Below are 12,975 nucleotides of genomic sequence, written 5' to 3' on the forward strand. Positions count from 1 at the left end.
TAACCAATCAATTCAAAAGTGTGTTGGTGCGCAGGGACTCCTCGGACCAATCAAGATGTAACTCTGTTATTCCCCTTCTGCCTTGGTCTAAAACCTATAAAAGGCTTCCTCCCCCTGTGATTGGTGCTCTCAGCACAGATCCATTGTGTTGGTGAGGTCTGAGAGCCCGAGCTTAAGCCCGAATAAAGACTCTTTGTTCTTGCATGCCCTCTGGAGTCTGTGGTTATTCTTGGGGGTCCATTCTTTGGGCACAACAAAAGGGACAAAGGAGACTCGTCCAGGATCCCCAAGGCCCCCCAGAGGACCCCAGAGTGCTGAGTCTGCCTGATCCCATCAGTGAGTGTCTCTTGTCTCTGTGTCTTTTGTATTTGTGCGCATCTGGTTTTTGGGCACAACATTTGGGGGCTCGTCCAGGATCCCCAAGCCCCCCAGAGGACCCCAGAGTGCTGAGTCTGCCTGATCCCATCGGTGAGTGTCTCTTGTCTCTGTGTCTTTTGTATTTGTGCGCATCTGGTTTTTGGGCACAGTTTGAGATTGCCTGTTGGAGGTCTAGGCGGACGTGCTGGAAGGCCCCAGGCTGTGGGACTCCGGAGACATCCCAGACCCACCTGGTGGGGATTGGATCCCCTTGGTAAGCTTGGGAGGACGAAGCGGGCCGCGCCTGCTGGGAGGCGAGAGGCCATCATCCTATTTTCAGTTTAAGGCACCAATTAACCATGTGTTGTTTTTCTGTGTATTTGTGCTTTTTGTTGTGTTTGTGACTTTTACTGCATTAGAAGAGATGGGACAGAACCAAGTAACTCCTCTTAGCCTTTTCCAGGATCACTTCTCGGAGTTCAAAGCCCAGGCTCTTAGCCTGGGGTTAAGAGTAAAGAAAGGGAAGCTTTTTATGTTTTGCAGGAATGAATGGCCAACCTTTGGGGCCGGTTGGCCTGAAGAAGGGACGTTCAACCTGCCCTCCATCTACAGAGTAAAGGATACAATTTATGGCAGTCCAGGCCACCCTGATCAGGTCCCTTACCTCACGACTTGGTAGGTTATGATGGAGGAGCCTCCAAAATGGTTAAAGCCATTCCTCCCCCCACCCCCCGGCCGCTGGCCCAAAGCCAACCATCCTCACCCTGCACTAAACTCTCTGCCCCTCTCTACCCTCTCTTTCAAGGAGGCACAGGGGAAGAACTTCTGCTTGAGCCACACCCCTATCAGCCTGTCCCACAAGCAGAGCCTCAGGACACCCTGGGGGAGATGGAGGCAGCCCCACCCCAGGAGATGGAAGAACACCCTCCCCAGACATGGAGGAGGGTCCAAAGGGAACAGCCATGGCTGGTGGCAGACTCTACTGTCCTCCCCCTCCAGGCTGTGGGGCCGCTCACTAAAGCAGGGGACCAACAGATGCAGTATTGGCCATTTGCAACTAGCGACCTCTACAATTGGAAGCTGCAAACAGCTAAATTCTCTGAAAAGCCCCAAGGGCTAATTGATTTGCTAGAATCTGTTTTGCAGGTCTTGTTCACCACTGAAGAAAGAGACCGGATCCTGGTTGAAGCCCGCAAGCTGGTCCCTGGGGTGGATGGGAATCCCACCACCAATCAGGCCCTGATAGATGAAGCCTTTCCCCTGGTTAGGCCGAATTGGGACTTCAATGTGGCTGAAGGTAAGGAGAGGCTCCAGGTCTACCCCCAAACTGTGGGGGGTCTCCAGGTGGCCACAAGGCATCCCACCAATTTGGCCAAGATTAGGGTGTGCAGCAAGGGAGAGCAGAATCACCCGCAGCATTCCTAGAAAGGATCCTTGAGGTGTTCTGTACCTATACTCCAATGGACCTGGAAGCACCCAAGAATAAGAATGCAGTGATCCTGGTGTTCGTGAACCAGTCTGCACCTTATATTAGGCACAAATTGCAGAAATTGGACAGACTGGCAGATAAAACCCTGCCAGAGCTTCTGGAAGTGGCTGAGAAAGTCTACAATCATCAAGAGAGTCCTGAGGACAAGCAGGCCCAGGTCGCTGCTGCTGTCAGTGCCGAGCAGACCCGCAACTTTGCTAAGATTCTCCTGGCCACATCAACCAGGTCCCTAGGTGAAAGAGAATACCAGCTGCGATGCTTATCTGCTGAACAAGGTAGGAGATGCCCAGAAGGGCAACCAAAATTGTTGAAAAACCAATGCGCCTATTGTAAGAAAATGGGCCATTGGAAGAAGGAATGTCCAGAAAGACCAGCCGGGCAGAAGCAGGTCCATGAAGGAATACAAGTCCTGGAGCTTGGGGAATGGAGCAAGTAGGGAGGACAGGGTTTGGATCCCCTCCCCGAGCCCAGGGTAACTCTCAGAGTGGAGGGGACACCTGTGAGTTTCCATGTTGACACAGGTGCTCAACATTCAGTGTTAACAGAGACCCAAGGGAAATTATCAAACAAAAAGTTCTGGGTACAGGGAGCAACTGGCATAAACCAATATTCATGGACCACCCGAAGAAAAGTGGACCTAGGCATGGGTAGGGTGTCCCACTCCTTCCTAGTCATGCCAGATTGCCCCTACCCACTCTTAGGTAGAGACTTGCTTACCAAAATTGGAGCCCACATCCATTTTTCACCTAATGGGGTTCATTTAATAGATAAAGGAGGTCACGCCATTCAGGTACTGACCTTGCAACTAGAAGACGAGTATTGACTGCACCAAAAACTGGACCCACAGCCAATGGAGGAGATTTCTGTTTGGCTGCAGGAATTTCCTCTGGCCTGGGCCAAGACTGGAGGGATGGGGCTGGCAGCTCACCGGCCACCCATCTGGGTGGAGTTGAAACCGGGAACCCTTCTGGCAGTATCCCATGTCCCATGAAGCCAGATAAGGGGTTATCCCACACATCTGGAGGCTAAGAGACCAGGGAATCCTAGTACCCTGCAAGTCTGCATGGAATACAACTCTCCTCCCGGTAAAGAAGCCAAACTCAGAAGATTACCAGCCAGTACAGGATCTAAGAGAAGTAAATAAGCGGGTCATGGATATCCATCCCACGGTGCCTAATCCCTATACCCTCCTGAGCTCCTTGCCGCCCTCCAGGAGCTGGTATACTGTACTAGATTTAAAAGATGCCTTCTTTAGCCTGCCCTTAGCCAAGGACAGTCAGCCATTCTTTGCCTTCGAATGGCAAGATCCGGAGGTCGGTTTCAACAGACAGCTGACCTGGACTCGCCTGCCTCAGGGATTCAAGAAATCGCCCACTCTCTTGATGAAGCATTTCATGAAGATTTGAATGAAAAGAAAGGAATAGCCAAAGGAGTCCTGACTCAAACGTTAGGACCCTGGAATAGACCAGTGGCATACTTGTCTAAGAAACTTGATCCAGTAGCCGCAGGATGGCCACATGTCTGTGGATTATAGCTGCTACTGCCCTTCTAGTCAAGGATGCAGATAAATTGACATTAGGGCAAGAACTGCACATCACCACTCCTCACGCTATTGAAGGAGTTCTTAAGCAGCCACCGGACCGCTGGTTGAGCAACGCCCGAATAACCCATTATCAGAGCTTACTTCTTAACCCTCGAGAATTCGGTTCCTCCCAAGCACCACCCTTAACCCAGCCACCCTGCTGCCTGACCCCGACTTGGACGCATCCCTGCATGATTGTGCGGGGATCCTGAGCCAGGTACATGGGCTCAGAAACTACCTGACCCATCGGCCACTCTCCGATGCAGAAGCTACTTGGTTCACCTACAGTAGCAGTTTCATGAAGGATGGGCAGAGGTATGCAGGGGCAGCTGTGGTAACTGAGACTGAGACTGTTTGGGCGGTGGCTTTGCCAGCGGGAACCTCAGCTCAGAGGGCCAAACTGATAGCTCTGACTGAGGCCCTTAGGATTGGAAAGAACAGACGATTGAATGTGTACACAGACAGCCAATATGCCTTTGCTATGGCACATGTGCATGGAGCCATCTACCAGGAAAGGGGGCTGCTCACAGCAGAGGGAAAAGCTATTAAAAATAAACAAGAAATTCTTGACTTGTTGGCGGTTCTATGGCTACCTAAGAAACTGGCTATTATCCACTGCCCCGGGCACCAGAAAGCCAACACACCCATAGCTCGGGGAAATCAGAGAGCACACCGGGTTGCCAAACAAGCAGCTTTGGAGGCCTTCCAGATTTTGCCAATCCAACTGCCAGATCCTGGCCCCCTCATCCTACCTGATCAGCCTCACTATTCCCAAGAGGATATGAAATTGATACACAAACTTCCCATGACCCAAAAGATCGAGGCTTGGTGACATACAGAAGACTGCAGAATTATTCTGCCAAACGACTTGGCCAAAGACCTCCTCACACACATCCACCGAACCACTCACCTGGGTACAAGGAAAACAGCTGAACTCTTAAGAAATGCTCATTTAAAAGTCTTGAATCTCCACCCACTGGTTAATGCAGTCGCCTCTGCATGCCTTAGTTGCAAGCTGACCAATGCTGAAAACCATCCTAAGGAACAAGGGGCTCGAATGAGGGGCTCTAGACCAGGGGCCCACTGAGAGATGGACTTTACAGAAGTTAAGCCAGGCAAGTATGGTTACAAATAGCTACTAGTCCTGGTAGACACCTTTTCAGGATGGACTGAAGCCTTCCCCACCAAGCATGAGACCGCTCAGGTGGTAGCCAAGAAACTGCTGGAGGACATCTTACCCAGGTATGGCATCCCAGCCCTTCTGAGCTCCGACAATGGGCCAGCCTTTGCATCACAGGTAACCGAGGAATTAGCTAGGATATTGGGGGCAAAATGGAAATTACATTGTGTGTACAGGCCCCAGAGCTTGGGACAAGTAGAGAGGATGAATTGGACTCTAAAAGAGACCCTTACCAAATTAACCATGGAGACTGGCAGGGAGTGGGTGGCTCTCCTTCCCTTCGCCCTGTATAAGGTGAGGAACTCACCCTAGCTGCTAGGATTGGCCCCCCTATGAAATCATGTTTGGAAGACCCCCCCCCATCCTCCCCAGTCTAAGACCTGAACTAATTGCTGAGTTTGATAACCAACAGTTGCTTGATTCTCTAGAGGCAGTGATTCAGGCACATAGGGACGTATGGCCCCAGCTGAAAGCTATCTATGAGACTGTTCCCCCTCCTACCCCGCAGAACTACCAGCCTGGTGATCAGGTCTACGTACACAGACATCACCAAGAGACCCTGGAACCCTGTTGGAGGGGACCCTAACCTGGACGCAAGATTGGGTCCTCTCTAAGCTACAAAGAAAAGGGGGGAATGTGAAGCCCTCCTCCTTGGCCCCCTGCCCTGGACTCCTGAGACCCCTGCCCCTCTTTAGGACTAACTGCTCTTTTTTGCTTCTGTAAACTGCTTGATTGCTCGATTGAATGGACAAACTATATTAACCCCATTTTGACTAGCTGTTTCAGGCAAGCCTGAACATACCTAGGCATATTGTAATCTCTACCTGCCACCCCCACCTCAGGATGCTATAGGTCAAGCAATCCCAGACATATAGCAGCCTTATAAGGTAGAAACAGAGACTTCTGGCTCTACAGATTACACTCAGCACATTCCACAGTTCTGAAGGTAGCACCCACCAATGAGAAGCCCCCAGGACTGCATCCCTTATAACCAATCAATTCAAAAGTGTGTTGGTGCGTGGGCTCCTTCCACAACTCTGAGGGTAGCACCCACCAATGAGAAGCCCTCAGGACTGCATCCCTTATAACCAATCAATTCAAAAGTGTGTTGGCGCGTGCGGACTCCTCAGGCCAATCAAAGTGTGACTCTGTTATTCCCCTCCTCCCTTTGTCCAAAACCTATAAAGTGCTTCCACCCCCTATGATCGGGGCTCTCAGCACAGATCCATTGCATTGGTGAGGTCTGAGAGCCGGAGCTTAAGCCCGAATAAAGACTCTTTGTTCTTGCATGCCCTCTGGATTCCGTGGTTATTCTTGGGAGTCTGATCTCTGGGCACAACAGGAGCATAGTAGTTTAAGGACCTGGGTTAGTTCCAGATGTATTGATGACACTGAAGAGGGAGAGGAGGGATGGGGACCACATAAGAACAGTTGGTCAGCCAGTAAGCACAGAGTGAGCTTGCAGGCATGGCCTCTGTGACCTGTCCCTTTTTGGCCTTCCAAGGCACTGTCACCTCTCCTGTAACCAACTTGGAGAATAGAGCTGAGGTCCTAGCACTTAGTGACTACTGACCTGTTCCTTCTCCCTGGCCCAGAGAAGAGGCAACATGGGAGGACACAGGTCATGCGTTGAGGACCAGGCACAGGCTCAGGCAGGGTGGAGGGGCAGGGTGGGCTGCAGGACTTGTGCTGTGTTACTGTGGGACCTGGCTGGAAAAGAAGGCTGACTGCTGCTGGATAGCACACCACTCATCAAATGACATCAGAGGCTGCTGACTCTGTTCTGCCATGCTTTCCATCCTGGCCAATACTGGATTGATAGCTCTGTCTCAGCAACTTGTCCTGCTGCCGTGGACTTGGGAAACAGAGCACCAGAGGCCCCTCTGACCCAGTGCTGGTATCAGCAAAAATGGAAAGACTCATCCGTAGGTCTAGGAGGTCCCAGGAGGTCTCAGAAACTAAAACAGAGAAAAGGCTTAATAATTTAACACTTCCATGGGGACAAGGATCTGTGGACAGCATGGCAGGATATTTGTTAACTTCCTAAATCTCACCATTACCAGGATCACCACCTTAAGGACAAAGAGATGGGGCCCAGAGAGGATGTGACACGAGAATCTTTGTGTCACATCAGCAGTCAGAAAGCCCGAATTCCGTCCCAGCCAGAGGGACTCTGGTACCCATCCTACCACCAGAAGATGCCAGCAGCCACTGTCACCTTCACGTTCTTTCCGGTCCTAGGAGGTAGAGCGTGTGTGAACCAGAGTTCCTGTTCTCCAAACAGGAGAGCTGAGCTGTGACCAGGCCTCAGGAGACCTCAGGACCATCTCAGGTCCCAGAGCTTGTTGGAAAATGAACAGTCAGTGTATTAGCACACTGTGGTTTGTCTGGCAGTACCCTTGACATCTGGAGATGCACACACTGACAGTGACTGCTGAAGGTTGCTAACCACACTGGGGCTCTCTGCACTTGGCAGCTGGCCAGGGGTGGCAAGCTGAGGGAAGATGTGAGTCTTCCTTCTAAGAGCACACAGGCTGGTGGACAGGACAGGCCCATGGGCAGCAGGCAGAGACTACAGCCAACAACAATGAAGGGTCTGAAGAAATGTCCCTGCAGCTGAGAGATGTGTTTGAGTGTGAACCTGGGCCCATGGGAGTGTACATGCATGAGCATGTGTGTGAGAGAATATATGAACATGTGAACATGACCATGTAAAGTATGTGAACAGAAGCATGGGAGACAGGGTGTGAAATAAGTGCAAGTGTATGTGAGCAAGTGTATGAGCATGCATGTGAATGTCAGTATTTTTCCTTTATTTTTTATGTGTGTACTGCCCACATGTAGGTAAGTACACCCATGTTGTGCAGTGCAGCAGAGGACAGAAGAGGATGTCGGATCCCCTGGAACTAGAGTTACAGACAGTTGTTAGCTGCCATGTGGGTGCTGGAATTAGAACCTGGGTCTTCTGCAAAAACAGTCAGTGTTCTTAAGTGCTGAGCCATCTCTCTAGCCCCAGATTTTATTTTTATTTTATGTGTATGAGTGCTTTGCCTACATGTATGTAAGTATACCATATGCATGTCAAAGTCAAAAGAGGACACTGAATTCCCTGGAACTGGAGTTAAGAACAGTTGTTAGCTGCCATGTGGATGCTGGGTGCTGAACCCAGGTCCTCTGCAAGAGCAATCAGTGCCCGTAACTGATGAGCCATCTCTCCAATCCAAGAATCTGAATTTTAAACAGGAAATAACTCACTGACCAGGATGCTGGTGTGTTGGGTGTAGCCCATCCTTGGAAAATCACTGCCTCAGGAGGACCAGGCCCCACCCTGAGCACTATGATGTTCTGTAGCCCAGTGTTCAAGATCAAAAATCTGGGTCCATCTATTCTAGAGCCAAGAACCAGCTCCTCCACTCACAGCTTAGTCCCCAGAAAAGTAATCCAACTGCTCTATGCCCCGGTCCCCATCTGAAAGTGAAGAAGGCCACAGTCCCCATTCCTAAGGTCCTCATGAGGACCACAAACACAGCATTTAGAATGACACCTGAATGATGGGAGGCTTTATGATCACAGCCCCTAAACAACCCTACAACCTAGAGATCCCACTCCCCAAGGAATAACATGGCACAGAGAGGTTTTTGGTTTTGTTTTTTGTTTTTTTTTTTAAGTGTGCAAGGACACACAGTGAGTGTCAGAGCAGGGACCAGCACTCTCCTCCGTGCTTGTAGAAATGAGTCTCCCTAACCTCCGGGCTGCCCTACACAGCATAAACTCCCTCCCTGTCCTTCGCACCTACTCCTACAGAGCTGTGTCAAACAGAAGGGAGTTGGGCGGGGCCACCAGATGCTGGACATTGACTAACCAAAATCCCCACAGATCTGCACTGATTCTGTCCCCATGGCTAGCTAGTAGCTCCAAACAGAATCCCCTTTAGGCCCAGACACTTCAAGCATCATGACTCTGCTGTATCGTAAGGCCAAAGGACAGAGTGATATTGACTGCAGCCTAGGAGAGATGATACACAGAGGTCTCCCCCTCTGGCTGCCACTGTACTCCATCCAGTAGCTTTTGAGACTGCCCTTTTACGGAACCGAAGCACCACTCAAATGTGCTGTGATGCCACCTCCAGTCCAAAATGCTTGCCAAGTACCCCACCTCTTTCATCACAACAATGTGAGACACAGACAACCATCTTTGGGCCTGGCTCAACAAACTGCTAACCATCAAAGTCCAGAAACTTCACTGAAGCCATAGGTTCCCGGACGAGTGGAGGGATTACCTCCCACGCCTCAGGTAGCTATTTCCTTCTCATCCAATCCAGTCCACACAAGGTCAACTCTGTGGACCAGTGTTACGGTCTTTACAAGGTCAAGATCCCAGGAGACTGCACTGCAGCTTGTGAGAGACAGTCAGGAGAGACCTGTCACATGCCTCAGGTGAGATTTTGGTGTGTGTACATGGCAGGGGTGCATGTATATATGTGTATGTGTATGTGCATGTGTGGAGAACAGAGGACAACTTCACCCATGGCTCCTTGGTTGTTAGCCACCTGTATTTTGAAACAGGGTCTCTCACTGACCTGGAATTCATAATATTAGACAGGCTACCTGGCCAGTGAGGCCAGCGATGCACCTATCTCTGTCTCTCTAGCACTGGGATTACAAACACAAGCTACACATACCACCAGGCCAGGCTTCTTTCACATGGATTCTGGGGAATCAAGCTCCAGTCCTCATGTTTGCACAGCAAGCACTTTGCTTACTGCATCATCTCCCCAGTCCCCATCTGGTGAGATTCTGATGGTGCATTGTTGGCCCTGCCTGACAGAGTGAGCAAACTAGCAAACTACATTAATGAGAAAGGATCAGCAAAGTCAACAGTTGTGTGCCAGGTGCCCTGGGCCCATAAGGCTGCCCCAGTGGAAACAGTCATCTAAGAGAGGACCTGCCATCAGACCACCCACCTTGTTAAGATGGAAATAGTCTCTAGCCATCCTCCAAGACCCTTGGAGCTTCCCAGTACTTGGGCAGATTGGTGATACCCGTCTTTAGACGTCCTCTGGCTCCTTTGAGTTTTGTTGGTAGTGTTCATCTTTACAAGCCTCCCACACAGGAGCATTACCTAATCTACTATCTGCCTAGGAATCAGATGGAAAGGTCTGGGGACTCCTACTTAGCCTTCCTACCTTCACAGCAGCACTCCATGGATCAGGGAGCCACAGTGGGGCCCCCAGTTCTATGTCTATCTGTTCCAGTTACATTTTCAGAAAGTCAGAGAATAGCTGCTTGACCCTCAGTGTGATGAATTTAACATAAGACTCCAACCAGCACCTGGCTATTGAATCCCCACATTGACTAGCAGCCACAGTGGACTGTTGGGTGCCCAGATTCAGCATCAGTCCATAATCACATCCAGGAATCCCTGAAAAGCCCAGCTCTGACTGCTTTTCCTCTGACAGACAGTCTGCTCCAGGAATTGGCAAGCTGTGGCTTGTGGGCCAAATCTGGCCTGTGGCTTATTTTTGTATGTCCTATGAGTTAAGAATGGTCTTTATGTTTTAACAAAAATCTTTCTAGGTATGGTAGGACATGACTATAATCTAAGCTCTGGGGAGACTGAGGTGTGAGGGTTGCTGAATTCAAGCCAGCCTGGGTCCCATGATAAAACCCTTTTTCAACAACAAAAACCAGCCACTCTTTTGCTGATCTATTTCCGGGAACCATTCCCAATACTAATTGGTATGGTTGGTCGGTTGGGTGAGTGGGTGGGTAGGTAGGCGTGTTTTTGAGACAGGGTTTCACTTTGTAGCCCAGGCTAACCTTGAAACTCCTGATCCTTCTGCCTCAGCCTCCCGAGTGCCAGGATTACAGGTGTGCACTCCTGGTTCCAATACAAATTCTCTTATCAGTCTGAATATAGTCAGGAGACAAAATCACATAGTAATTTTATCAGAGAAAGTTTAATATAAAGGGTTATTAGCTACTAATGGGATTAATTACTTTGTACTAAAGAGAATTCTAAATGAAACAGAAACAGGCAGTATATGGTGTGTAGGCAGCGTACCCACGGGGAAAGCAAATTTGAAAGACTCCCCCCCACCACACACACACACACACACACACACACACACACACACACACAAATAAAATTTTAATGTTCTTTTCTTTTTAAAGAAACAGAGAAGCCTTCTGTGGTTTATCTGTGCCAAGAACCACATACTAGTGCTCAAAGTCTTGGGTTTTTTTCTAGATATGCCTCCCATACAGGTCCTGTGATGCTGTGATTCAGGCCTCACTGCAGAGAGAGTGAGGGGTGAGGCTGAGAAGCTGACTGGGGCTTCACAGGCTGGAGCTAGTCAGCAGGAACAGCCCACTGCAGTGCCAAACAAACTTGTCAGCTTTTTGCTCCTGCTGGGTGATCCCCCTCTGTGCACATAAAGGGAGCCATACCCTCTGGGAGTTGTGGGGGCTAAATAGTTCCTACATCAGATAGACTGAGTAAATGGAGTTCTCCTGTTGTGATGATATGGAGTTCAGCTGTCACTAAGCATTCCCACTTGCTGCTGATGCTCTCATAGTTCTTTCATAGTCATGATCACTGACTCTCACGAGGAGAAAACCGAGCCTCAGGGAAGGGACACAACGAAGGCCGCCCCCAGATGCAGCTACGCGGGACTCCAAGCCCCAGTCCAGCTGGGACCAAGATGCACTTCACACTTGATCCAAGGAAGAAGCCCCTCCTCCTGGCTCCATACTAGATACACAGGGAAACTGGTCCAGAGGGTGGAAGGGACCGTGCCTGGAGTCACACAGTAAGAGGGGCAGAAGCAAGTCCTGCTCTCCCTGGCAACCTTCTCCAGGTGGAAGTATAGGAACACAGGGGCAGTAGTGTGGGATTGCTATCCCCCATGTGGCATGGCCAGCAGCTCCTCATCTCTGTTCCTCTCCTCCTCCTTATCTGAGTCTGACTTAACCTGTATTTTTATGGTTAATCATTTCACAGTAAATCTCTACTGGGTCACCCAAGCTGGCTCTTTATTAGTAAATAAATAATGCAGGTACCTTGTGCCATGCTGAAGCCAGCCCTGGGGACTGGGTAGTGGAAGGGGAGGTTGAATGGACCTGTAGAAGCCACGGACTCTGGAGACAGAGAGGTATGACAATAATCACAAGACGACAGGTGTGTGGGCAGGGATGGTGTAAGACAGGAGCGCTGTAATAAAAACGGCTTTTCCGCCAAAGCTCTAGGTGAGATTTTAAATGAAAGGGATCATCTCAGAGACTCTGGCTGGGCTCTGAGACAAGAGCTCTTGACTAAAGTCCCTGCACTGTCACTCACATGCTGAGCTACCCATGGTCAGCCAAGCTCTCTCAGGCCTCAACATCTTGGATGGGGGTCCAGGCTGATCTGGCCACCTGACTGGTGAGGTCTTTCCCAGGACAGTGCTGCACAGAGACACTCAGGGTGATGTCCCCGGAGGAGCCCCAGGTTGGGGTGGGGAGGGATTGCACCTGCCTCCAGCTTCCTCCTTTTCTGAATTTCTAAGAAGAAAAGGTACTGGGCATGGAGCTAAGAGATGGGGTTTCAGCCCAGTATGGACAGGGACTTTCTGCATGACCTAGGACCAAGATCCTCTCTCTTCTTGGGAACTTGTCTTTAAACCAAAGGGCATGCTAGATGCCAATGATTGTTTCTACTGCTTCTGGGGCTGGGGTATGTGCCATGGGAGAAAAGTGTAGGGCCTGGAGGGGCTTCTCTACCCAGATACCCACGAAGCCCTCACTCCTTCCCTTATCCTCAGTCCCCCTCCCTCCTCCTGACCTGCATCCTACCCATTCTGCTTTCTAGACACCAACGGAAATACCTCAAGGTGTCTCCTCAGGATATAGAAACCTGAGTCACTGCCTCCCAATAGTGATGTCCTCTCCTGCTCCAGGCCCTAAACTTAAGCACTTTAGAATCAGGAAGCCCAGTCAGGCATGGAGCTGCAAGCCTTTATTCCCAGCACTCCAGAGGCAGAGACAAGCGGATCTCTGTGGGTTCAAGGCTAGCCTGGTCTACATAGCAAGTTCCAGGCCAGCTGGGCTACAGGGAGATCCTGTCTCTAAAAGACCAGAAAAAAAAAAAAATCAGGGTCGGAGAGATGGCTCAGTGATTAAGAACACTGGTTGTTCTTGCAGAAGACCTGGATTCAAATCCCAGTACCCACATGGCAGCTAACAGCTATCCATAACTCCAGTCCCAGGGGATCCGACAGCCTCTTCCGACCTCCGTGGGCATTGCACGACACGGGTGCACTCACCTACATGCAGGTAATACATGCATACACATAAAATTAAAATAATAAATAAATAATTTTTTTAAAAA

The 12,975-nt window shown here is 50.1% G+C and overlaps 1 protein-coding gene across 4 annotated transcripts; it reads left to right on the top strand.

The window, feature by feature from the left end:
- Window positions 1–386: 386 nt before the first annotated feature.
- On the top strand, window positions 387–2,008 carry LOC115072873. Of its 4 annotated transcripts, XM_029570865.1 has the most exons (3): window positions 387–468; window positions 901–1,032; window positions 1,163–1,850. In XM_029570865.1, exons 2-3 carry the CDS (start codon window positions 987–989, stop codon window positions 1,780–1,782), a joined length of 666 nt encoding a protein of 221 aa, XP_029426725.1. In that variant the 5' UTR covers window positions 387–468; window positions 901–986; the 3' UTR covers window positions 1,783–1,850. The 4 variants fall into 4 exon arrangements, with proteins under 4 accessions (XP_029426725.1, XP_029426723.1, XP_029426726.1 ...); XM_029570863.1 differs by having other exon boundaries at window positions 901–1,850; XM_029570866.1 differs by adding an exon at window positions 1,905–2,008 and having other exon boundaries at window positions 431–1,654.
- The last annotated feature ends 10,967 nt before the right edge of the window (window positions 2,009–12,975 follow it).

The sequence above is a fragment of the Nannospalax galili genome, unplaced genomic scaffold (genome assembly GCF_000622305.1).
Source record: "Nannospalax galili isolate Female #2095 unplaced genomic scaffold, S.galili_v1.0 scaffold23, whole genome shotgun sequence".
NCBI lineage: Eukaryota > Metazoa > Chordata > Mammalia > Rodentia > Spalacidae > Nannospalax > Nannospalax galili.